Source organism: Lates calcarifer, linkage group LG7_1 (genome assembly GCF_001640805.2).
Source record: "Lates calcarifer isolate ASB-BC8 linkage group LG7_1, TLL_Latcal_v3, whole genome shotgun sequence".
Taxonomy (NCBI): Eukaryota; Metazoa; Chordata; class Actinopteri; family Centropomidae; genus Lates; species Lates calcarifer.
Window position 1 is genome coordinate 15,521,391 of NC_066839.1, and position 26,203 is coordinate 15,547,593.

Below are 26,203 nucleotides of genomic sequence, written 5' to 3' on the forward strand. Positions count from 1 at the left end.
AAATGAATTTGTGTTTAATCAGACCATGCAATATTCCAAGCTCAGGAAACACTGCCCATATTGCACAGAGAGAGGAAGAATGGGGCCCAGCAGCTCTTTCTTGGTTTATCCAGCCATGCTCAGTGTGTGTGTGTCAGGGGACGTAGCATAGATGCTGGAGGCAGGGTTTAGCAATACAGTTGAATTCTCACCGGAGGGATTTGTAGGTTTTGATCCAAGCTAATTAATGTGAAACCCTCAATGGGAGTAATGGGTATCTGTGACCGGGAAGTTTGAAGGGGACTCTCCTGTCCCTGTGTGTGTGTGTGTGTATGTGTGTGTGTGTGTGTGTTTTCATGCATATGTCTCTTTGTGTGCGTGCGTGCACTGCATACAAACTTGTGCGTGTGAGGAGCATGTGAAGGCATCTGAGTTAGTGTGTGTGTGTGTGTGCGTGTTAATCGGTCAGCTCTGAAATCTTTACTCTCTGTGGACTCACTCTGAAGGTAGCAGGGGGCGCTCATACCATTGTTCCATCAATCTACCCATTAACTACAAACACTGGGAAAACTTTAATTAAGCTGGGGCCACAGACGATTAATTAACTTTAAGACTTTCACTTCTTTTTTCTTTCCTTATACACATTTCACTAAGTCACCGAGCCATAGAAAGTGTTAATTTAGCCACATAATTTACAAATCCAATTAAAGCCAATATTAAGGCACCACAAGCTGCTGTCCTGTGTTCTCCAGTCTTATAACATTATTCTCTTTTGTGGCTCAGCTAGCAATGGATGCCAGCACACATAAAGAATGTATTAAACAGGGGTTAAGAGTTGTAATAAGTTTGATTATTTTATGGAGTTTATTATGCTATGTTATCCTGTTAGGGAGGTGATGTTGTGGCAGTAGGTTGGTAATCCGGTCTGCCTTGTGTCTCACAAAGTAGTCTGCCATCATCACACGTCACAGTTTGGGAAGGGAGGGCCCAGTCTGGATGTGGCTGCGTGAGAATACGGCAGGAGGACACCTGCCATATACAGCTCTACCTCAAGTCTTAAGGAATGTACTTACTCAATGTTGATGTCATGTGAAGCCTGATATATATATATATATATATATATATATATATATATATATATATATATATATGATGTACATCATTTTATTGAAATCCCTCTGTGTAAATAAATCAGAGTCAAATTCCACCGTCTCCAGGTGTTACGTCAGATTGATGTCACCTACGCCAGCGGAAAGAAGAAGAGAAGTAGGAAGCCCCGCCCACCTGCTGAATATTCACCGTACCATTTTTTTCCACATGGAAGTACTGCGCTAAGTTTCTCCTTATCACCTATGAAACCAGTATTTTTGGCCTTCCAGGAGAAGCGACATTTGAGGAAAACATTGTAAGTTTTTTCACCATACTCCTCCACTAGTTTTGTTTCTCAAAATACCGACTTCTGAATGGCTACTGTGACCGCTGGCTAGCTTAAGTGTGCTAGCTTAAGTGATTAAATAGCTAGCTAATGTTTTCAAGAAGTGATATCATTTTAAGGCCTGTCGTCCTATTGGCAGGATGGTTTGGCATCTTTTCACATGTTGGTCTTTTGCAGACCTCTTTTATAACTGAGATATGTGGTTATTTTGCATTTAGCCTCATATGCCCCAATTTTTAGTAGAGTTTGTGATTCTCTTCACACACTGGATTTAAGTGACCTTTCTTGGGACCGTCTGTTTTGTATTTTTTAGTTTAAACTGAGCTAATTTATTTTTCCATTTCAGTTCCTGTTTGATTTGTGCTTTGCTGTTGAACCCGAGCACATTTGTCTTTCATGTTTGCCATTCTGGTGAGGGGAGCACTGCTGCAGTGACGTCCCTTAACTGCTAAATGAATATAGGCCACGGCTCTGTTCCCATGTCTTCTGTTTCCCCAAAGTTCCTTCTTTTCTTCCCTGACATTTGCTGCTCGCTGCTCGCTCTCAGCGTGACCAATAACAGCCCTGAGGAGGCATCGCCATAATTCCCTGTAAATGACAACTAATGAAGATGGTATTTCCCCTCATTACTTTGTGCCTTTTAGGGGGCAGGGCTGTCAGTGGTTGATTCAAGCACGTGTCACTTTTATTTCACTCTCTGTGTATTTACGCTTAGAAAACGTTAAGTGTTCCTCTTCTCTGTTTCCCTCTCATCAGCACCTTCAACGGTCAGGGATGAGCACTCTCCTCACATGGCTGTATCAAGCACCCGCTCAATTAGCATCACATGGTAGGTAAGAGCAGTTTTGAAAACATTTCTCATTACACCTTATCACTGGGGCACAGAGGGGGGCAACATGAAGCAAATTAGAGGGGGTGAATGAGAGACAGAGAGCGAACAGCAGAGGGAGGACTGGAAACATCAAAGTGTTCCCACTCTGTTTAAATTGAGTGATCTTGTGTGAAAGATCCCCACTACATAAACGATTAACCTCATCCTCTGTCCCGCCCCCACACACACAGCTAATATCACACACTCACATACCCTTGAATTAATGTGTCAAGGGTTAATAACTATGAGCATGAGGACACCGGGGGGGGGGGGGGGGCTCATGAGGGGTGTCCTTTCATATATGAATGTTTGTATGCACATATATGTTGAATGTGTCCTATTTTTGTATGCATACGACGATGCCTGTGTCTTGTGAGTAGAGGGGGGGGCGAGAGGCTGACTGCACACAAGCAGGAGAGGTAGAGATCACACAGCAAGTGCGAGAGAGGCTCAGTTTCATCTAAAACTGACTGACTGACATGTTACAAATCCCACCACCACCAGCACTGAACAGACCTGCCAGCAGTCCTCAGGAAAACACTGACACACACACACACACACACACACACACACACTGAGGCAGGGAGTCTGTGTGAGAGTTGATCTGTTGCCTGTTTTCCACCAGTTTCATCATGTCCTTTGGCTACATGCAAATTTTGGTCCTTTTCATTACATTGTAGACTGTGAGAGTTGAGTTTGTGGTGTATATATGTGTGTGTTTTTATGAGTCTTTTATTTCCTGTTTGTCTTAATGTGTGTCTTTCTATCTGTTTATGTCTGTTGTCTCCGGTATGTGAAAAACTGTGTTTGCATCCTGTGTCTTCCCCAAGTTGTCTTTCACTGTGTGTGTGTGCGTATGCCTGCTCAATCCCGCCCGGTGGATTAGTGACGTCGGTGGAGCTCACCCTCTCCCTCTGATAAGGGCACGCGTTTCTGCCTCCCGCTCTCTGCTCCCCGCGCTCAATTTCAGATAGTGCTAATGGAATCTGTCCCGCGCGATTGTAATGCGAGCGAGACTCATTTTCCATGGAGCTTGGAGCTGTCAGCTTGGCAGGACTGTTGGGGTGGTGGTGGGGTGGCGGGAGGGGGTTTGGGAGCAGGAGGGGAGAGCCGACGAAGAGAGGGTTGATGGGAGGACGAGGAAGGAGAGGATGATGAGGAGGGTGTGTGAGAGCTCGAGTATGTGCGTGTCTTGACGTATGTTACGGTAGGCCTCCTCCCTCTTGTCAGGGAGCTGTAGTGTAGCTTCCCACACATTTGCCCATCATGTTCATACCTTCACACACACAAACAGACACACATTTTCAAGTTAAAATATCGGTAATCTAGATTTTTTAGTGAAAGCACAGGTTGAACTTCCATCATTAAAGGGTCGGTTCACCCACATTAAAGTAAGCCACAGTTTATCACTTACTTCTTGTTTAGCCATGAGGATAGTTTGGTTTAAAGTGTCCAGGTTTAACATTTATAAACATTGTAGGAACTTTTCCATCAGTAGAAACTGTTTCTATTGTAATTTGGTTGAATTGACCCTTTAAGTTCAAAAGTTCAAGATGGGGTGAGCTTCTGCAGGTTTGAAAACCTAAAAGTTAAAACTACAAAAAATTGAGCTTGCAGGTCATGGGGCTAAAAAAGTTCTGGGGTGGCAGTATGTTGATTGTTGTTATATGCTAATATCATTTTGGCAGTAAACTCCCTAATACAATAGGCTTTTTCACATTTGAAATTTTAGCTTGCCACAGCAGGTGAGGCATTGGTGTTACTAATAGTATTAACGATGGCTCCATGCTATTCAAGTGTCTCAGTAAGTCATGACAGTTTGACAGTAGACCAGCATGCACAATACCAGGATCTCAGGCAGCTAAATGCAAGTCAACCTTTATTGATTTTATTGTTTATACCTGTGCATTTTCTGCTGTGTCATATCAAAATGAAAAAGGCTTTTTTTTTTCTAAGTGCGATAATTTGATGTAATAAGTGTTCCCTGGAAACATTTTGTCAGTATATGATAACATCATTTAGTACACCTGAAATGGTGTTATGTCCATGTGACTGACCACTGAGGTGAGCTGGGTTCAGTTCCTTCAACTTTAAAACCACCACAACTGGCTTTGTTGATGAGTGGGAAGCCAGTGAGGGACTATGCTCTTGTTCTTGCAGTAGGAACATCAGCTGGTTCCGGAAGAGGTTGAGAGGCTTATTTGTAAAACATATGTTGATTTGCTACATATTCACTGAGAGAATTGTTATCAAAGTTATAATAAAATGTATTAACTTATTATATGCTAAACGTTTGACATGCTCAACATTTTTTACTTTATTAAAAGGTCGCTACTTCATCTGTTTCTGATACATATTTATATTACATTATCAGCAGTTACTACATCTGTTTCTACAGTAGATTCCCCTACAAACAGAATTTTATTCCCTGACCTGTGTGATTTTTGTGCATGTGAATGCTTGTTATGGACCAGTTGTGCTGTAAGCAGCTGCCTGCAGGTGGCAGTGTTTGCATGATGAACAGTCTCTGAGCATGGCTGCTGACCACTGACCAGTTCTCCTCTTTGTACTTCCTTCTGCTCCCCACTTTGTCCCATTATTGCCGCTCTACCAATCTGGTTACCTGCCATATTCTGTCCTCTTTTTCATCTATGTTATTTATATTCATTACCCACTTAGAATGATTTGTTTTTATAGCAATCCATCCACAGCTCTGTGGTTGCATTGAACACTTTCCTTTGTAGAGCACCAACTCATCAAATTCCTGAATCTAATTTCTAGTTATAACTCATGGCATAAACAGTGATTTCTGCAGAGGAATTAAGGGAGAAATTCAGTCCAGTCCAACTGAATACGCAGGGCCAGAGAGTTCAGTCAGATCACTATGCGATGCTCATTCTCCTCCTACCCCAGTCTCTGTTCATTCAGTGCCGCTCAGTTCAGCAAGGGGAAAGGAAGGAAATACCAATTTGGCAGCGTTACAGGGATTACAGTGGTGGTGGGCATCTTTAATCTGGGACAGACTGTGGCATTTGTCTGCACTTAAAACTGTCATCAGTCCTGCCCTGTCTCTCAGACCCTGTTTAAAAAAACATGAAACACTGCTGGAGCTGATTAGACTCTTTAAAATAAATAAATAAAATAAATAAACAGCCACCTAAATCTCACAACCAGGGCTTTACGCAGCCTGAGCCCCCCATTACTGGTACTCTACCCCCTGGGAAGAGTTTAGCATCAACAGACCCTCCTTCCACAGGGGTGGAGGAGGGTCTCCATCACTGACAGTAGATGAATGTCTATACCACATCATAGAGTGGTTTACAGTATTTTGATACAAACAAATAATGTGCAGGGAAGTTCATTAAGGGTCAGACCTGCAAGTGAAGAGCAAGCAACCTTTAATGGACTCAATTCCAGCGTTATTCGTCATGCGTGAGTGAGGAGACATATATGCCTCTGCACACTCAAACAGTGTCGCACACATGGATAAGAGCATATGCTTAATCACCACTGGAGTTTCCCAGGAAATAAAAAAAGCTGCAGTGGATTAAATCCTTCGAGCTGAACATTAGAGAAGTGCAGAGTTCAGCTCTTACAGAAAAAAGGCAAATCATTATCTTCCACTGAGAGAGAGAGAGAGAGGAAGAATCAGAGGTTGAAGGCGGCAGACTGTGATACTGAGGAAGAAAGGCGTCACGTTGCGAGGAAGACAGACTGATAAAAGAACGAAGCCATCGGCGGAGGAAGAGAGAAAGGGCCCCACAAATTGGCAAAGGGAAATCAGGGTCTCTCTGCTTTGCATTTCATTTACATGGCTGGCCATATCGACCAATCGGATTGGGAGCGGAGCCCGTGGCTTAGAAAGGCGAATAAAGACTCCAAATGCCTTCACTGCTCTCATCCCTCTCTCTCATAATACCCTGTCTGCCCTTCTTTTCTCTCGCTCCCTCTCTTTTCTCTCCTCACTGTCATAATACCCTTTCTCTCCCCATTCTCTCCTCTCTGGCATGGTACTATAAGTAGACCCTGTCCGATGTGATAGTGGGATGAGGAGAGTGAGGGGGGGGGCTGAGGAGGGGGGTGCCACACACTGAAACTAGAAAGAGCATGTGTGTGTTTTGGTTTGTGGGTATTTATGGGCGCATGTGCACAAGTTTAGTGTTTGTTTGTTTTCCTCAGATATAAACCAGGCACAAGCAGAGGCACTGTCATCCAGTGTTTTTGTTGCATTTGTTTGGGAGGGTGGGGGCTCCTGTGGTGCTCACCTGCATGACACACACAATGTAACACCAGCAGAACATTTTGTTAACTTGACAAATCTGTGCAAACATACACACCAGTAGAAAACATAATACATGCAAATTAATTTAGAAGTGCTCTCTGATTAATGGGAATAATGTGTAATTACATATTAAATATAGTAAATGATAATTAACACTGATTGCTATCGTGACTTTTTTGATGTACAACTGATGGTGCATTTTATCACTGGAATGTATTAGCGCAAACACACACACTCACAGTGATACACTTCCCCTTGAATTCATTTGAATAATGGCATGTAGACACACACATTAGAGAAACCCATGAATGACCTCAGGCATTTCTCACAGGAGACATGCAGCCACTTAACGCTTAAGCACACACACACACACACACACACACACGCACTCAATCACTCGCACCTTGAGGGTATAATTTTGTGCCATATTATGAGTCTAATAGTTTACCTTCCATCCATGCAAGGGAGGCCTCCATCTGTGAGTCAAATGAAAGTTTTGGAAAAAGAGGTGGAGGATGAGACAGGAACTTATTCCCTTCTGTCATAGATAATAACTATATCCACCATGCACCATTAGTGCAGCGTGTTGTTGTTGATGTTCCCTTTGTGTTGTGGTGGAACTAGTTTTGTGATATTTTACTTTAGATAAAGCAGCAGCACCTATATGTAAAAATACTCCATAACAACTGAAAAATTGATTAATAATTAAGTAATGACTAGAAATGACTAGAATAACCTGTATATAGATTATATTACATCCTCATATCTGCATCCTTGATGCATTCTCCTAAACACTCAGGCTCCATGAACTGGCTCTAAAGGAAAACACAAGTTTTCCATCAGCCCCATCCAGCAATACATAGTGACAGTACCAATCTCGAAAACATGGATCACTTTCCCTTTGTTGCCTCCTCTCATTCGGAGCTGACGTCAACAAAGACATACAGTGTCTTAGCAGTTGTGCCAGTGCAGCCTTTGAAATCGCAGTGGAAGAGTTTCCGCAGACACACAAGTGACAACCAACCTGCTTATATACAAGACAGTTGTTCTCCACACTCTCCACACAGCTGGAAACACCAACACAGAAATATCAGTTTGCTAGAGCATGGAGTGCATTGCTACCACCACCACTACTAACTGACTCGGATGGACTGGCCACGTAGGAAGAATACTGCACTCGCAGATCCACTACTCCCAACTACAAGCATGCCAGCACCTGGAAAATGAAGTATAAGGATGGCAGCAAGATAAATAAAATCTACATCAACAGCACCAACTAGGAGAACAATGCTCAGATCAGTACAGGATGGAAGAACGGACTCCCTGCAGGAGCTGCAGTTTATGAAGAGGATCTATGACAGGCTGTGAAAGACAAGTGGCAGCAAAGAAAACAGAGACTATCCACCAAAGGGCCCATCCATCTGCAACCATTCACAGCACCATGCACTCATGCCCACACTTTAATGTAATTTGTGGGTCTGTGTTAACCTCTTCATCCATGTGAAGAGCTACAAATAGTATCCTTCAGGGAGGTAAAGCTAATTTTAAATACTTTTTAATGTTTGAAAGACTTTGTCAGGACTCAGTGCCTCAGTGAGGGTGGGAAAAGTATCATCATCATGATCACTATCATCATTATTAACAGCAGCATGACAGAATACAGTTATCTAAGTCCACTATCACTTCCCTCCATGTTGAGGTTAATCTGTAGCAACAGTTCACTTATCATCTTTCTTCACCTACATCATCCTCATTATCCTCTTCCCTGCCCACACACTCACTCACACTGACACACATACACACACAGAGCCCCTCATTGCCGTTAATCATCAATAACAATACCTTATTTGTCAGGGAGGAATGTTTACAATGGGATGCCCCCCCTCCCCCTGGCGGAGCCCCTCCTCCGACACGACAGTGTGTCAGTGTGCCACCAATTACTGAGCGCAAACTGAATGAGGTCATAACAGGATGGGGTCATTAGCAAAACAAACCCACCGACCCCATGGGGGCAAAAAATGAGGCAAGGAAGAGGGGGATCTCCTCCACAAGATCTCCCTCAAACATCCCACCATCACTGAATTTACACACACAGAGGTAAAACAAGCCCAGAGGCACTTTCTCAGCCCTCCTCATATTCTGCACCACCATCCAACAAGTGTAAGACGGTCAAACTAGTAAAATGTCCCTAAACACTCAGAGCTTTGTAGTTCATGTTTTTGGCTGTACATCAGGATCTTGGCATCCTTTTACATCACCTTACTGTAATTTCTGTGATAGGTTTAGTTCAGTCATGTCATTAAAATATATTTGGGTGACACTGAAGCAGTGAATTACATCATGCATACAAAAGCAAGTGTTGCAGTGACGACTACTAAATTTACATGTAAGCAACTGATGATTACTCTCAAGTCTCTGGATGATGTTTGTAACATTGCTTCCCTTTACTTTATCCCTAGTGACGTTTTTCATTCACATCCTTGTCTTTAATGTGAAAAATTACTCACCAAATTTAAAAAGCTGAAATATAGCTAACATCCTTAATAAACCATCAACTACAACTTTTGAAAAGTAATAAATCAACAGTGTCTGCTTCCATTTTATGCATTCAAATCAACTTTGAATGACTTCTTAGTGAAAAACTGTGCTTGTTTTCTGTTTTTGTTGCTCAAACCACACCAATTTACCTTCAATATTATGTATATTTATTTTCTCTGTTTGTTTACATTGCCTTGGATTTTTAAACAGACAAGGGGATGGTGTAGTTAACTTGCAAATGTGGTAATATCATCAACCTCTTGTGTGGAGGGAGCCAATTCAGGTGCCTCTTTTCTAATATCTTATAGCATGTGGCCTTGAAATAACACATAAGACCTATCAATAGTTGTTTGTTGTTAGTGTGTAGTGGTGGTGTGTTTTGTGGACCTTGGTTAACACCGCCTGTTGGTCTCTCTGTGATGACGTCACTGTGTTTTTATGGTTGAAAAGTAGGACAGCAGATCTGTTGTGGGTCACAGTGGAGCAGGCAATGGCAAAACACCTCCCTGGGCAGCACACACACACACACACACACACACACACACACACACACACACACACGAAACCCACTGAAACAACAAGTACAGTCTATGGTGTGATAAGCCATCTTTGACAAACAGATGTAAAGATTAATGTAAGGATTAATAAAAGTCCCACAAACTGCCCTCCAGTCATTCAAAATTACAACTGTACTTCCTGCACCTTAAAGCATCAGTCAATATAAATGTCATGGTCCCGCGTCTGAAGCCATTATTTCCCAAACTATGAAAATATTGAAGATGCTAAAAGCGATTAGGCACGAGGCTGTCCAGTGTTTGTGTGTGTGTCCTTTGTTGGCCAAGGGCATATTTGTGTTTGTGTATCTCCATTGTGACGCGTGTAATCCGCATGCTCTCTAATCCCAGAGCAGGTGGCCAGGCGTGTGGCGGCTGTGGGGGTGCAGAGAGGGCACACTCCTCCTGCTCCCCTAAACGCGTTTGCACACGCTCACACACACACACTCACACACATATGATTGAGTTACAGACCCAAAAACACATCCACGCTCGCTCCACATTTTTTGCTCTGTATGGAAGAGGAAACACAGAGAGATACACACCTGCACTCAGTCGCCCACACTTATTGCCCATGGATACGCACAAACACATGAAGCCTGGCACAGGACTTGTAAATGGAGGAAGACCTCCGCAGGGAAGCACGTGCCAGCATTTCCAGTCCACCCCCTCCCCAGCCAACACTTCCTGTGTGCGTCCACAACAGACACGCTCGCCTCCAGGAGCTCGCTGCTGCCCTTAACAGGTGGGCTGAGGCGAGGCGGGGCAGGGAGAGAGGCATCTGTCAACAAACTCCGCATCCATCCTCCTCTCCCTCACTACCTCTCCATCTGCCCAGAGAGGGACAGAGTAAGGAAGAAGGTCGATAAAGCGGTGGAAATTAGGAGACTGTTATCCTGAGACCTCTCCTGATGCCCACCCGACATATTCCTTTCTGTGGACCATGTCCCATTTATCTCTAATTGTACCAGAGATGCGCTTGTATGTGGTTTCAGAAGATTTTCTGCACTGTACCGTTGACTGACAAGCCATGGGAGGCCCCTTGACCTTTGACCTCTGCATTGTAACAGCAGTACAGGAGAGGTTTGGCAGTTGAGGTCTCTGCGTGTTTAACAAGTTGTCCACTTAGTGAGCTGCAGGCACTGATGTGACCTTATTTAGAGGTAGTCTCTTACAATAGTTTGAATGAAAAAAACAAAAAATACTGTGTCATATATAACCCTGTGTTTTCTAATGTTGCTATGAATTTGTATATTGGTATGTATATTGAAAAATTACTGTTTGAGTGTTTTGGCCTGATTTTTGGGTTCAAGTTAGCAGAAATGAATAGATAATTAAAGAGTAGTCACCCCGCCCCCACCCCGCCATTAACGGTGTGCATTCTCTTTGATAACTGTGTCAAATTTATTTGCCGAGGAGAACTGTGAGTTGCTGTTGAAAGCTTCAGAAAAAATCTAGTAAGTGCCCCTTGAGTTGAGATTTTTATGTCAAATCCAATCAGACTGTATCATTCAAGCATCAAATACTCATCCTATATAAAAGTTGTTTCTCCCTCATCCTTCATAGCAAAGAGCAAACTCACATAGCTACATTGATGGCAGTTGCAGTGGATATTCATTGGATATATCAGACATCACTGCATGGAGCAGTGGTAGTGCTGGTTTAGCTGTTTACATGACAAACAGTGAAGCAGTTAAAATTAATAAGTACAAATTTCCATCATGAATAAACAAACATTTCAGGTTTTTAACAGATTCTGATGCTTTGTATCATCAGATAGAGTCTGTAGTGCTCCTTGTTCACATTTTCAGATTTAGGTTTTAGTGTTTATAGACAACATTTGAGCTTTATTGTATTTCAGCAACACGGTCCAGACACACTGTAGTCCACCTGTTTGGGTCGACAACAAGGCAGGAAAAAGAACACTGATCCGGGTCCTCCCTTGTGCTTGTGTTAGAAGACATATGGAACCAAACAAGACAGACAGCCCCAGATCAATCAGTGTAGATCAAACTTTGTAGAATAAACTGGCAGCAGATCATTGTGTAGGTGTGATTTTGATTTTATAGTTTCTGTATTTACGTATTTCATATAGGAGCTTCCTCGACAAAGCTCCCCTCAGTCATCTGTTTGCGTCAAATGCTTTTAGCTTCAGCTTATGGATGTAAATTTAGCCATTAAATGCATGTAATCTGTTATTACAACATCTCCCTTTTTCTCTTATAAGAAGATTTATGATTTTTTTTTCCTGCTAATGGTCTGTTCTCATAAGGGCAGGAGTGCTTTGTTGGCTGAATGTCCACTGTTGATATAATCCAGGGTTGTAAGGTCCTGACGCTAAATGGATGCTTTAAAAAAAAGAAAGAAAGAAAGACAGAAAGAAACATTAACTAGGTATTAACTTTATGTAAAGCACTAATTCTCTAATGGCAATTTTTTTTTTTTTTTTTTTTTTTTTTTACATATGCTGGATTTTCTTTAAACCTGTAATCAGCTTTCTGCTTTATGTCTGTGTGTGTGTGCATACAACCTATGTGTGTTTTTACAGTGCCTTATTTCATCAAATAACAATATCTCAGTATTATTAATATTTCGACTCACATCTGTACCTCCAGCCATATGGTGGACACAACCAATTCAAATCCCACTCAAATGTCATTTAGTTAAATATATTTCACTAGTATTAGAGGTTTGCATTTGTTATAAGCTCAAATCTTGAAAATCAGTTAATTCTACATAAAGTGAGTTATGACTAGGTGAGATTAATGTACAGATTATAATACAAATCCGATATATTTCTAGGATTTTGAATTAGGCCTCATCATGGACTCTTTTAAGGGTTTTGTTTGCCTGCAGGGCTCAAAAAGTCTACTGTAAATAGAAATATAAGTTGTTATATCTCATGTATGAAAATCTTTCACTGTTGAGTGGACAGTGTCAGTGTCAGTTACAGGACTCTAGGAAATTAAAAACAAGCAGTGTGCCATGTTTTCAAAACAAAAATAGCATCAACAGAAGGTGAAAGCAGCTATTATTATTGAAGCAGCACTCAGGAGGTCCAGTTAGTAAGCATTTTTCTGCAGCAATTTCCTTCACATATTGGAAGAAAGCCAAATAAACCTTGTAACAAGCATTCTTCACAACCCCATGATCCCATGATCTTGCATAACCACACCAAACTCTCCATGGGCACAAAATGTAATAGAGTGAATGGTCATTTATATCTGTTATATCTATACTCATGATTAACAACAATTTTATGTTCAGTCTGTAATATAAGGATGACTTTGGCTGCATACCATATCACTTATGTCCTGTTTATTGACCTTAAAGGAACAAGAAATGACCTCTTTACAGAAAAGACATAAAACTGATAAAATTATAATAATTAACACTTTAGGCCCAGTGAGTATTTCCACTTTATACTACTTTATACTTCTACTCCACATTCCAGAAGAAAATGTTGTACTTTTTATTCTGTCACACTTACCTGACAGCTTAATTTTACATCACTCATTTACATTCAAGAATTCCCATTTAAACATATATGATTAGTATAGAAAAAATAAATAAACGTTTGTAAAAGGCCATTTTGGCTTCAGACCCATTACAAAGAAGTAATATCTATGTTTTATTTGAATAACTGCAGCCCAAAAAAGATTCACTTTAAACCAGACAAATGATTATAGCAGAACTCCATATAAAGTAGTAAAAATACTGATAATAGTTTGTTGCTTAAGATAGATGCAGGACATTTACTGTTAATGGCATTTTTTGTTGTTGTTCTATTGGCATGTTTACTCATACTCTATGGGCTTTAAATGTTTCTTCTGCAACATTTACAATAAAACAGCTTATGGAACCAGTTTCCTAGAGCGCTGCTTCACTTTGTTAACTCTAGGCCTCTTCAAGAAATAAGCTCAGTGTCTATTAGTGTTTTTCACAGTAGAGCTGGATGAGGTTTTTTTTTTTTTTTTTTTTTTTTTTAGGAATTTGCCCCAGAATAAAGGAGGTGTAAATGAAAGCAAATTTCAAATAAGTTCAGCTGCATCTACTTTGAAGTTAACCTATAGCTGAGTGTTTGGAGCAATTAAAAGAACATTATGTGTTCCATTAAAATGTCATTTTAATGGAACAACATTTAATGTGTGCATCTGATAGAATCGAGTTTAATCTCATCAAATTGTGTAATCCATGAGATGAAATCACTCTAAACATTACATGGCTTAACAGGGATAGAGCAGGTCATGAAACGTTATTCCTCAACCGTCAGTCTGACAGGAGCATAGAAACACTATTGTTTCATTCATTTAAATGAGATTCCATGACTGGTTGTTGCAGATGAATTATGTATGTGTTGCTGTGTTGATATGTGATAGACAAGGTCTCTCTGGGAATGTAGGACACATGCTTATGCATAACAATAGTCTTCAGTTATATTCTCACCAACAAATTGGCCGTTTATCTCCACTGTTCATAAAAGAAAGTCTTGTCTTTATCTTGTGTTTATCTTTTATGCAGCTGCTCAGGAGAAATCAGGTCTATTACCAAATGGCGGTTATACTGTATTCAAATGTGGAGGAGTGTTGCCCTGTTGCCCCAGTACTTTCACTAATTCTTTATCCTCAAAAAGACAAAGTCATATGCCTGTCAGTGACGTGGAACAGCTGATAAGAGCATAGCCTATTTAAATGAACCCTGATAGGCTTGTTTCAATCATGAATTCTTCATCATAAACATCTGTTGATGTTTTGTGTCATGCCTTTCGTCTCTCCAGAGTATAATGGACATATTGGTCTGTTCCCAATAGGCCTGTTGTATTGGACTGACTCAAAAGAACAAGCACTGTTCATAAATGTTCTGGTTAACTCAAACTGACTACAAGAAGAGATGTAAAAACAGAATGGAGGATATGGTTTTTTAAAGTTGATACCAAGCCATTCTGAAATATTTTCACATCTATATCAGCCAGTATAATAAGGAATTTAGTGGCTTCAGGTGCATAACAGGTTTTCAGAAGGCATTTGACCCATATATTAAACAACATAATAGTGAGTTTGGATCTTAAAAAAGAATGGAGATCATAAAATCACAATTCCATAATTGTCTAATATTGGCAGTAAAAAATATATGTACTATTACTATATCTATATATAGATAGATGCCTTTTTTTACATAGTAAATTTTGCACCCAGCCCCTTTATGTTTTTACTATTGAAATATGTCTTTTGAATTCAACCCAGTGGTAAATTGCAGTCGCATGTGAGGAAAATGAGGAATAAATAGGAAGCAAAATAAAATAAAAAGTCTTGTGTAATAAACTATATCTAGAATAAAACAAATAAAAAGCTGATCATAGTGACTGAAATAAAACTAGGACCTTATTATGTATTTATTATACACTGTACAGTGATAATGCAGCAGTAAAAATTCTAGGCTACAAGGTCTTGGGAAAAGTGTCAAGGGCGGCTATTTGAGCGTGAGAGGTTTAGCTCAGCTGCTTAAACACACTGACACACAGTCTGTCTTATGTAACTTATTTTGGCCCAGTATTAGCCCACGACTTGAAAATATTGCCGGTAAGAGAGACAATTTAACGCCGTTAGCATCTCTGTCCTCCCGTTACTTTACTGTAACCAGCTGAACAGTAGCTGGTGATTCAGTTTATGGGGTCTGTCAGTGTGGAGCAGGATGAGACGGTCAGATCTCCTCCTCTCCTCCTCCGCCGCCGCCGCCGGGGAAACCTGGAAATCCCTGTCCGCGGAGAAGTGGTGCCGCTCAGAGGGAAAAGCCCTGCCTCAAGGCGAGGTTAGAGGCTTCCGAGGCTCCTCTTTTTTTATTGTTTAACATCCTCAAATGCGATGAGAGGATTAATGAAGCGCGTCTGCCGGATCCATATGTCCCCTTTGGTGCCGCTTGTGCTTAATTAAAACCGAATGGATACTCGGGGGCCCGGGTCCTCCTGCTGCAGGACCACTGACTTACTGCTCTCTGCCGACACTTACTACTGAGCCTCCTCAAGCTCTGAATATGACTCTGGGACCAAGAAAAGAAAAATATTTAAGAGGACTGCTGTAACAGGCAAAGGTGGCAAAAATATAGAGCACTCAGTTTATTTACGAGCGCGTCTGTTTGGCTGTGACTGAGATTTTTCATCCCAGAATTTGTCACAAATACAATGTTAGAGCTCTAATCTTTATGGACACATGGATCTGACTGTCTTAGAATATCATTGTATTCTTTTCTCAACTGCACATCAGTTTTACAGCTACTTCATCATATTTATTTGTTTTTATTTATTTGTTTGTCTTATTATTCTTGTCTTTATTTAGGCTTATTTATTTTTAGCCTGGTTAGACATGTTAAGACCTGTGCCAACCTGTGATAACAGATTGAACTGATTAAAAACATATTATTTACTGTTACCCATCAAAATTTAGGTATAATAGGCTATACTTATAGGCTACATGTTTACACTAATGTTTAATAGACTGCACCCTCAGTAAGCTGTTTGCTGCTCTGTAATTGTGTGCCTGTGTGTGTGTGTGTGTGTGTGTGTGTCAGTCGGTCAGTCGCTAATTGGGGGTCAAACGTGCAACAAAGCCCCTTAACGGCAGCAAAAAGTCATGCCAGAGTTATAAGAAGCCTCCTGACATCTCCTGTCACATCCCTAATTAGACCGATAGCACGAGCCTTTCTTCTTCTTCTTCTTCCTAAATCCACGCACAAGCCCCCTTGGACCTGCTCAGGATCATACACTCTCCCCTCTTATAATGCTACGGCAATATCCATATGTCCTGCACAGGACCGGTCACAATCACTGCAACAGATGGCTCCATCTGATCGACTGATTTTTGAATAGAGAACAGTTTTCATCATGTGCAGCGCAAATGACAAAAAGTAAAGGCTGAAAAACACAATATGAGGCTAAATGTGATTTTGATAATATGTTAAATATATAATATCAGTGACACAGTCATTAAATATTTGTGCTTTAATATTTTATAACTGCAGCACCATCTTAATAACCCATCTGCAGTTTATGTTGTCTTTAAAATTAGCAACTTACTGATGTTTTTCTGAAGATATAGACTATTTTTTCAGATTAGTCCCTGTTTCCCAAGATGATCACACATGACAGGCTTCGGCAGATATTGTTTAAAGTCCTCACATACTGCCTTTCGTGCTGTTTTCTTTTGTACAACCTTCCTTTAAACTCGTGTTTGCCTCTGGACCCTCGAGCAGCAGAGCTCATTTCACATTTCTCCGTGTGAACCGGCCAGCGGTGCGCCCTGAACCAAAGAGCAGCCGTCAATAAAAATGTTGGATTATCCTCTTTATGAGACAGGATTAACATAGCTCTCCCATATTTCGCATTCCTGCCAGGCCTTTGGTAAGGTGTGACAGGAAATCGTGGACCTCATAGGCAGCAATGTGGTGGTGGTATGATGACATGTTGATGATCCTGCAAAGCATCAAATTTGGCACAACTAACACTTTTAATATAAAAAAAACTGTGAAGTGTACTGTGTGAGTAAAATGAAGTGGGTTTCCCTCCTCAGGCTTGTTGACGTGTTGTGTTGTGTTGTGTTGTGTACTGAAACAGGTGATAAACACTGGAATAAACACAGGATTTAGATGGATTTACACATGCAGCCACAGAGTTGGGTCAGGTCAAGTGGTCTTTATTGTTGTTTAGAGTGTTTGTGGCCGTCTCTCAGCACTTTACAGCTCAAATGGACCTTGCTTGCTGCTGGCTTGATTTACCCTGCTCTCCCTATTCCATTCAACTAAATATGTCCACATAATAATTTATCATTTAACACTTGGAGATATGGAACTAAAACGATCAAATTCACAGCTGGGTTTTGTGGCAAAATTGAAGCAAAATTGCATACAGGTAGTACAAAGAATCACAATTTTAAAATAAAAAAAAAACTAACACAGGGAAATTAATAATTCAAAAACACATAAGGGACATTTATGAGCACACGCAAACGGACTGATTGTCTCTTATAACTAGTCTTAAACATATTTCTCATAAATTAAATAGTGCATCCAGGTTCATGTCAGAGCTGCCCTTTCTTGCGCTCTCTCTCACACACACACTCTCTTTCTACAGCACACACACTCAAGCACAAGGCTTTGATCAAAGGGGCCCTTCAGCCTGCCAACAAAATTAAAAAAAGACAAGAGAGGGGAGTCTTTAAGGAGCTTAGAAGAAAACCTGACCTATTCCTCAAACTCAACCAAGTTAGGCTTGGATCTTTTTTTGACTCTCTTGATCCTTTTTTTCCTTTTGGTCAACAAATTTGTTCCGTGTCCTTGATCAAAGTTGGGGAGAAGTCTGTCTGAATGTTCAATAAGTTAACCCAACAAGTGAGACAACCAGCTGGCAGCCCTGCTCGGCTCTGCCCGAGGTAGAAGTTATAGGGCCTAGTCGTGGAAAAACGCTGCACTTGCTGCTCCCAACCGTGGGGTTTTTATTTTTTCAAACTCGCCTGTAAAGTCTGCAGTTTGTGAAAATTGTCCCCTTAATTCTTTCCTCTCACAATACTTGAAATTTCCACGCTGCCTGGTCTTTGTAATCCAAACAGTCCGTGTTGAAATTGAGCTTCCATGAGGAGGCTGTTTGGTCCTTATAGTCCAGGCAGTCCGCGGCGCCGCTGAAGCCGAGCCCCGCCGCTCCGTACGCCGACGAGGAGAGGGAGGACGCGGGGCTCAGGTGGCTGGATACCCCGTTGCTGCCCATGGGGCTCATGGTGGTGCCCGCGGCGGACAGCTGGTGGTGCATAGGCGAAAGGTAGGAGCCGCAGTCCATCCCGGTGAAGTAGGACGACGAGCCCGTGTAGCCCTGGTTGTAGCCCGACGCCTGGGTGTAGGTCATGGGGTAAGAGCGCTGCATGCAGGAGGAGGAGGAGGTAGACAGCGGGTCAGAGAGCGGGGAGATGGAGGCCGGGCTCCAGATAGACACCGGCGCTGCGCTGCTGCTCACGGCCGGGAGGGAGGTGCTCGAAGGCGGCGTGAACTGCCCGCTGGCTCCGCTCTCTGAGCTGGCCTCTCTGACTGGGGAGCCTTTCTTTTTCACAGGCCTGCTGACGGTTTTGTTCTGCACTCCGCTTTGGGTTTGCTGGGCCTGCTGGCGATGTTTGGCTCGTCGGTTTTTGAACCAGACCTGGAGAGGAAAAAAAATGACATTGAAGTAATTTAATTCAGCTAAAACACAACTCTGGGTTTGTAAAAGTTCTTTTTACTGTCTCAAGAGTAGTGTAATGATGAATCGAAAAATAGATAGGTTAAATATTTGAGTGCTCACAAAGCCAAATCAAAGAATTAATTGTAAATACATCTCAGAAAATTATGTAGTTTTCTTCAAACTATCAATTCTAGCCTACCACTTATTACTTTGTCTTACAGATTTTATACTCTGACAATCTATACATTTTATTCTGAAAATAGAAAACTGGGTAACATATAGGAAACCAGCACTTCCCAATGAGAATCAATTACAGAAAACGACCAAATGTGGTCTCAAGAGGTAACTGTTATTAGGCACTTCCCAACACTTAAGTAGACACTGTGGTGACCTGTCTCAGTATGAAACACTTCTCGACCTTTCCCGGACACACTGTGTAGTTACGGTAGCCGCTTTGTGTTGGACGCTCACCTGCACTCTGGATTCAGGCAGGTTGATCTTTAAGGCCACCTCCTCTCTCATGAAGATGTCGGGGTACCGAGTCTTGGCGAACAGATTCTCCAGCACGTCGAGCTGAGCCCGAGTGAAGGTCGTCCTTTCTCTCCTCTGTTTGCGGGGGGTCGCTGATAAAGAGGAAAAAGAGAAAACTGTGATTATATGAATAGGACACTAAATAACACGGCTTGACTTTAAGGGCAGCGTCAGCTAATGTCAAATATACCAACTTATGTAACTTGATTCTAGACAATTATCAGATGTAATCTAAAATATCTGACCCTGTTTTATAAATGACACACTGTCTTTGGTAATGAAAACAAAGGCTTTAAAAGTTAGAATGAGTTCCCGGTTATCAATAAGTAATATGCTACATTCAGTTGCTGATGTCATCTTAGAAATAATACCTATGCTGATCACTGTAAATAATTTAATACACGCAAACTATTCAGACAACCTGATGGTTGCAGCCTGGGGTGTATTACCTTGGTATCCGACTGAAGGGTGCAGCAGGTCCACTCCTGAGGTAGATAGGCTGAGTCCGTTCACCGTGTACGGCGGCTGCTTCAAATAGGACATCATGCTGGCGGCCGGATGAGGGGGCACCGATGAGAAGAAATTAGAAAAATAGGGCAGAAAAATATTGTTTTTTAATCCTCTCGCGTCTCCGTTTTGGTGTTTCGCCTCGCCCAGATCGACCTGGAGCAGGAAACAAAACAGGCAAAAAAAAGTGTTTTTTTATTTCTATTTTTTTAAGTGTTTAGATTTGTCTGCGTCCGCGGGGATTTTACGCGCAGCCTTTTACGCACCGCGGTGGTTTCACAGAAGTGGGCGTCCTCGGGCTCACAGGGTTCTTAAAGCCGAGTGGAGACCCCCAGCTGTCCCCGCTGGACTCAGGATGCTCTGTCTGGCTGACAGGCGTTTACGCCATCAACCCCCCCCCGACACCACACAAACTAACTGCTACTATAACCCCGCCCCTTCCCCCCCACCAACCACCCACCAACCCCAAACGCACTCCCTCTCCTCCTCTCCTAGTATCACCAAAACAAAACATTGTCGTTAAAATGCGCACACTCGTTGGGCCCCAACCGAGCTCCCAATTAGCATATACCCACAGGTTAGGCGAAGCTAAATAGACAGCTGATTGGGGGGCCATTTGCAGAAACAAAGCCTACTGTTGACGGATAAGTAATGCTGATAACAAAAGACTTTAGGGAACAAACAAAGAAGCCAATACTGCAAACTGAGCGCTCATTCAAACACAACCGAGCATCTTCATTTCTATATCTGTGCTCTATTGTTTGTTTCCACTAAAACCCTTGTACATTCAAATGTAACGAAATTAAAATGCGAAGGACAACTTTAGCAAATAATCAGAAACACGGAGGCATTCCTCCCAAAGTGAAGGCTAATGCTGACATATTATTGACTCACTCCTCGGGGCGATTCCCCCTCCTTCACTAATGAATTGCTCCCGGTAATTAGATTTGGAAGGTGAGACTTATCGAAAAGTGTTGATTAGAGAGGAGCACTTAATCTCAATCTAAACAAACAAGGAGATGGCCCACTAAATTTGTCTACAGATATTGTGGAGGAAGAAGTTTTACAGAGAAAACGTGTGTTTCACACTAATTTTTATATTTTACCTAAAATATATCGTGATTTTTTTTTTTTTTAGTGAAACGACCTATGTTAACGTTTTATTAAAGCAACAGAGCAACAACAAAAACTTTTACAACGACAAAAGCAGGAAAAAGAAACAATAAATAAATAACATTTACAAGGACACATAGCATTATTTTATTCCTATAGTAGTATTATAATAATTTAGGGCCACTACAGTTTGTAGATTAATGAATAATTTATGAGATAAATGTGTAAGTTTCTGTAGAAATAATATACACATTTATAGGTATATCATAGGATATTAATAACTAAATGTTGTATTATTTTTGTATTAATTTTCTTAAGAGGATGTATTGTATATTGTACAGTAGCCTGTATGAAAAAAATAAAGAGCAAATAAAACACACACACACACACATGTTTAATAGGCCTTAATATTTTTTGAAATCTTTTCTTAGTGATATATATATTTTTTTAATAGCTAATTAGGCTAACTACCATATGCTGCTGTCTGGGGCCTCTCCCAACGTTTTCCAGTGACACCTACCTGTAGAATAAAGTTCCCAGGACCCCAGGGTGCTCCTGTCTTTAGCCGGACCCCTCGTTTTTATAGAGCCAATAACGGACGCTCCCATACTCAATCTGTCATTTTTTTTTAAACCCCCGGCCTACCGGTTGCTCCACATCGTTCAATAATAAATACCCTGCCACAGCCATTAATTATTATTGGCTACAAGATTTTTTTCCCCTCTCCTCTTCTTCTTTCTGTAAGAAATTAACGAGATAATCCGTACGGCACGCGCTGGCCTGATTACAGGACGCCAGCCACGACTCCGCATTCAGGCCTCCTTAATTTTCTGCGTCACGAAAATAAAACAAAGAATGGCATTGTATTTATCAGACCAGCTGACTGCCAGACAACTAACCCCCCCATAACCCCCCCAAACCCCAACACAACCAACCCTACAACTCACTTTCCCAAACTGACACATGCACGCTCATATGGACCTTTAAAATTGTTATTATTATTAGTTATTAGGTCCAGTTGCGTACTGTATGTTTTTTTTTGTTTTTGCATTTGTGAGCGTTTTATATATAGATTTTGCAAATTTATGATAGTCAAAATTCAACACTAAATAGAAAATGATGATCATGCAAAAAAGCACAGTCAATATTGAACTTCTTTTCTACAAAGCTCAGATGAATAAGAACATTTTTAAGCATTTCTGCCCATTTAACATTTTAATCTATGACTTTACATCAAAGAAATCGGTCAACCTACAACTTAACTTTAGGTTATTTACATCTATAGTGTAGAGTCAAACATGCAGCAGTTTGAGTGTATTGTCTGAAGTTGTGGACTGAACCACTGTCCTGCTATTAATCGCTTGACCGCCCCTCAGCTCGGAACCTTGCAGCCCACACAGGCGAGAGGGAGAAAAGTTTGCTTTTACACACGCCTCCCCAATTATCTCCCTGTAGGCTATCTGCATCTCCCCGCTGGCTTTCCCCATCAATTAAAAAAATATCTCCTGAACACAATTTACCTAAAAAATCTAGACTGCTTAGACAGCGAAATTGAAATAAATCACTTACTTCAGCTGTCAAACGTTTTGGTTTTTAAAACGCTTTTTTCTCCGCCAGAAAAACGCCTCTCCTCGGCAGAGCAGAGTGGTTCTATCGAGCGGCTTTGATTAGTTTCCTCCGGATAAGCTTGTTGGATGCGGATAATACTAAGAGATGCTCAGTATTTATGGGGAGAGAGGGAGACTGCGAGGAATTTTTGCAACCAATGGAAACGAGAGAAAAATATGATGGGCAGAGGTGTGAGAGGATGTAGCAGCTGGAGGAAAGTGGCTTTATATAGAGCTGACAAATCTCTATTAGGCTATTTAAGAATAAGATAAATATTTAAGACGTTATTTTTCAGCAGCAATAATGTGTATCTATATTTTATTTTCAGCAGCAGGCCAAGTTTACAGCCTTTCTATAGGTCAGTATGCGGGGTGTGCCGCAGCAACCAATCACAGCCCAGTCTGCATGGAGCCCGATGACAATCAAAGTATATATATATATATATATATATATATATATATATATATATATATATATATATATATATATATATATATGTGTGTGTGTGTGTGTGTGTGTGTGTGTGTGTGTGTCATCCCAGTGGTTCAGATCAGAATAATAGGCCCCTGACTTATGATAGGACACAGTATGAGTAAGGAGATGTTAAGCTGCAGCTATAGGCCTACGGATTGTTTTGTCAGAATAAGCTGAGCAAGCAAAATTGCAGCACTGTTTTGTAGCAAGAGGTGAAAATAACTTCTTGGGGATCTGTCACGGTTTGATTCTGTGTAACCCTGTAAAGGAGATTTAAAAGGGGGGTGGGAGGTGTCCTGTGAAGCTGTAGCCTACACCCCCCACTGTACACCCCCTACCAGCACCACAACCACCACAGTTATGTGTAGCTAGTTTATCAAAAATGTCTGAACCACTTGGAAATAGTACTCACTTTTATGTAGACTTATACCGCCCGGTTACCCCCACACACCCTTATACAGCCTCAATTTGTGTCCAAGGGTGGATGGATGGAGGGGGGGGAGCTTTTCCATTTTGGGATTAAATAAAACGTCTGTGCTAGATTAGCAATACAGCTAATTCTGCTCTGCTCTTTTTTTGCTGATCTGCAGTGCTCCAATCTGAATTCAGTGAGAATATGACTGTAAAAAAAAAAAAAAAAAACACAATTTCATACCATTTTAACAAAACCTTGGCCTCAGTAGAGCAGGCTGAAGGTTTTGACTGATGCTCCCAAACAAGCAGCAGGTTAGAGAACTAATTAGGAGTCTACATGCCAGATGAACAGACTGTGAGGCTGCTGGGTCGTTAGACAAGCCTGAAATCAATACCAGTTATGGACTCTATACTGTGGCAGTTCATTTACAGTATTTATATGTACATCTAATTGTTTACAATTTCATGCAATTACGAAATTTTCTTGCATGAAAAGTCATTTTTCGTAAATAAGGAAGTAGTGCTTTTATTTTGGTGATTGGCTCACTAAAATAGTTTTTTTGCTTTTCCTGTGCAATTTTACTGTAAGAGGAGTTTTCCCATTTTCCCTCAGCGATCATACTAAAACAAACAGTCTAACGGGGCTTAAGTATCTGGTCCCCCCCTTGTTGTCCCACAGCTATGTTCTTGGCTCACGCAGACTCCTTTCATCTTCAGCTCTGATATATAATTCATCGGAAAATATCTAATAGCCCTGGGGAGCGTTTCAGCTAAACGGGGCCGCGGTTGTAAAAAAGGTGAAGTCGCTTGTTAATGTCTGTGGCAATATGCCCTCCCCCTGTCTGCGGGCCAATTGACAAAGTCACGGTTTCTCCTGCTGTTAGGGAGACGAATTGAAGGCTAAGAATCGTGGGACTGAGATACAGGCCTACTCTCTCACAGTGTGCCAGGGTCCTTTTGTTTACTGGTTAGTATGGTTACAAAGTAGTGATAACAAAGCTCAAAGGAATCATTTATGGGATTTTATCCTCTAAATCTTTTCTTTAAAATTCTATCTATCTATCTATCTATCTATCTATCTATCTATCTATCTATCTTCATGTTATTGCTCAGTTTTCCTTGATCCTCATTTCTGTTCACTTCATCTGTCCATTTCAAGGTCAAATCAATGACTTGGCCCACCCAACCAACCCCATCTGTTACACAGCGACACACACACAAACATGCACAGAACTGTATTGGATATTATGACTGATTTTTTTGCCATCTGCACTGTAAACCTCACATTCATAGATTTATTGATAGGCATGGCGGAGGAGGCAATACATGTATTGATGATGCAAGAAACCAAAGTGAGCGTCCGTGGATATTGAACCACTGTATTATCAGAAGAGTCTATGAGCTTTGGACAGCAGGTGTTTCTGAGGACAATAACAGAGACAAAGCTAGCAGTTATTTTTGCAAGGAAACTTAAGGACCCCGTCACACCAGAAAGTGGCACAGCAGAATTCTTCAGTGCATCTTGTGACACAGTGACCAGCAGCTCCGCTGATGAACTATAGCTGACACACCGTCCGCCACATGCTTGAGTTAGTCAGTCAGGCATTTTCCCTCTGTTGTGTAGTTAATTTTCTCAGGGGTTGTGCAGCTCCTTTTGAATAAAATGGGTTGTGACAACACAGTTTATAAGCTAAAAAAGCTTCGTCCATTTTCCACTCTCAGCTCTTCGAACGGAGCCTCTCTCAACAGCATGTTCTGTCACTGATTTCATATGTTGTGTCACTCACTTCATATCTTCATAGTGTAGTCATTAAAAAAATCTAATGTTGTTAATGTAATATTTGTGTTTTTTTGCCTCCTTTAGTGCACACAATCTCCCATAACCTCCAGACCTACGTGGAATAAACATCACAGCTCGACTAAAGAGGTAAGTCCACGATCAAGTTGAGGGGTCGAGGGTAGATCAGACATATCTGTAACAACAGCTGGACAGAGAGGAGCGAACTCTGTGATAGTTTTTAGATTGCAGTTAAAATTCTGGGAGAATAACTCTCAGTGATGATGGTAGTGAGTTTTATGGCTATAGACAAAACCAAGTTACAATGACATAAGTATCTGCAGTGCTGCACCTGTATATTTTAAAGGGAGCTGTAGGTATTTTTTATCTGTGTTCACAAAGTAATCATTATTTAACATGAAGGCTTCAGTTTGTAATAGCACTTATATGGAAAGTAAACCCCAGGAGCACGCTTCACTTTTTTCAGAAAGACCAATGAAAGAACTGCTGAGAGCTGAGATGTGTCACCATGTCTTGTTTTTTTTTTCTTGGTTCTTTATTCCTTCAGAGGTAAGCATTGTCAGGGTGGCTTGTTATTTATCAATGGTGCCAATGCATGTGCCAAATTTCACCAAGTCAAATGCAAAAGTTTTAAATGGATTTATTTCTCCCTTATGAACAAATCCAATGAGTGTACTGATTCCAGTAAGATAACTTGATTTTGCTTTTTTAAACGCTGGTTGCTGAGAGTCAGTGTTGCACCTGCAGTATTATTACCATTTAACCTCCTTTGCGCCCACTATTGAATGGCTTACATCATATCATATTCATGCCCTTCATTGAGATACATCTACCACTTGTGGTTTGCCCATGGGAGGGTTGAATGTCTTGTCCCTGCTGGTACCTCGTTAACCTCCCATGGCC

General features: G+C 41.2%; 1 protein-coding gene and 1 long non-coding RNA gene across 3 annotated transcripts; one reads left to right on the forward strand and one right to left on the reverse strand.

Moving 5' to 3' along the window:
• The first annotated feature begins 1,239 nt into the window (after window positions 1-1,239).
• On the forward strand, window positions 1,240-25,548 carry LOC108896905 (uncharacterized). 2 transcript variants are annotated; one of them, XR_001963213.2, is made up of 3 exons: window positions 1,240-1,384; window positions 2,171-2,247; window positions 25,367-25,548. It is a non-coding gene; the product is annotated as an uncharacterized LOC108896905 (long non-coding RNA). The 2 variants fall into 2 exon arrangements; XR_001963211.2 differs by having other exon boundaries at window positions 2,171-2,243.
• Window positions 17,329-20,231, reverse strand: LOC108896903 (homeobox protein OTX2). The gene is made up of 3 exons (XM_051071964.1): window positions 19,836-20,231; window positions 19,327-19,478; window positions 17,329-18,834 (listed from the first exon to the last, which is right to left on the reverse strand). Exons 1-3 carry the CDS (start codon window positions 19,930-19,932, stop codon window positions 18,208-18,210), a joined length of 876 nt encoding a protein of 291 aa, XP_050927921.1. The 5' UTR covers window positions 19,933-20,231; the 3' UTR covers window positions 17,329-18,207.
• Window positions 25,549-26,203: the final 655 nt, after the last annotated feature.

Coding starts and splice junctions, on each gene's coding strand:
- LOC108896903 (XM_051071964.1), bottom strand. CDS start 19,932: ATGATGTCCTATTTGAAGCAGCCGCCGTACACGGTGAACGGACTCAGC. Junction 19,479..19,835: donor CCCTTCAGTCGGATACCAAG/GTAATACACCCC, acceptor CCTCTTTATCAG/CGACCCCCCGCAAACAGAGG. Junction 18,835..19,326: donor TGCCTGAATCCAGAGTGCAG/GTGAGCGTCCAA, acceptor TTTCCTCTCCAG/GTCTGGTTCAAAAACCGACG.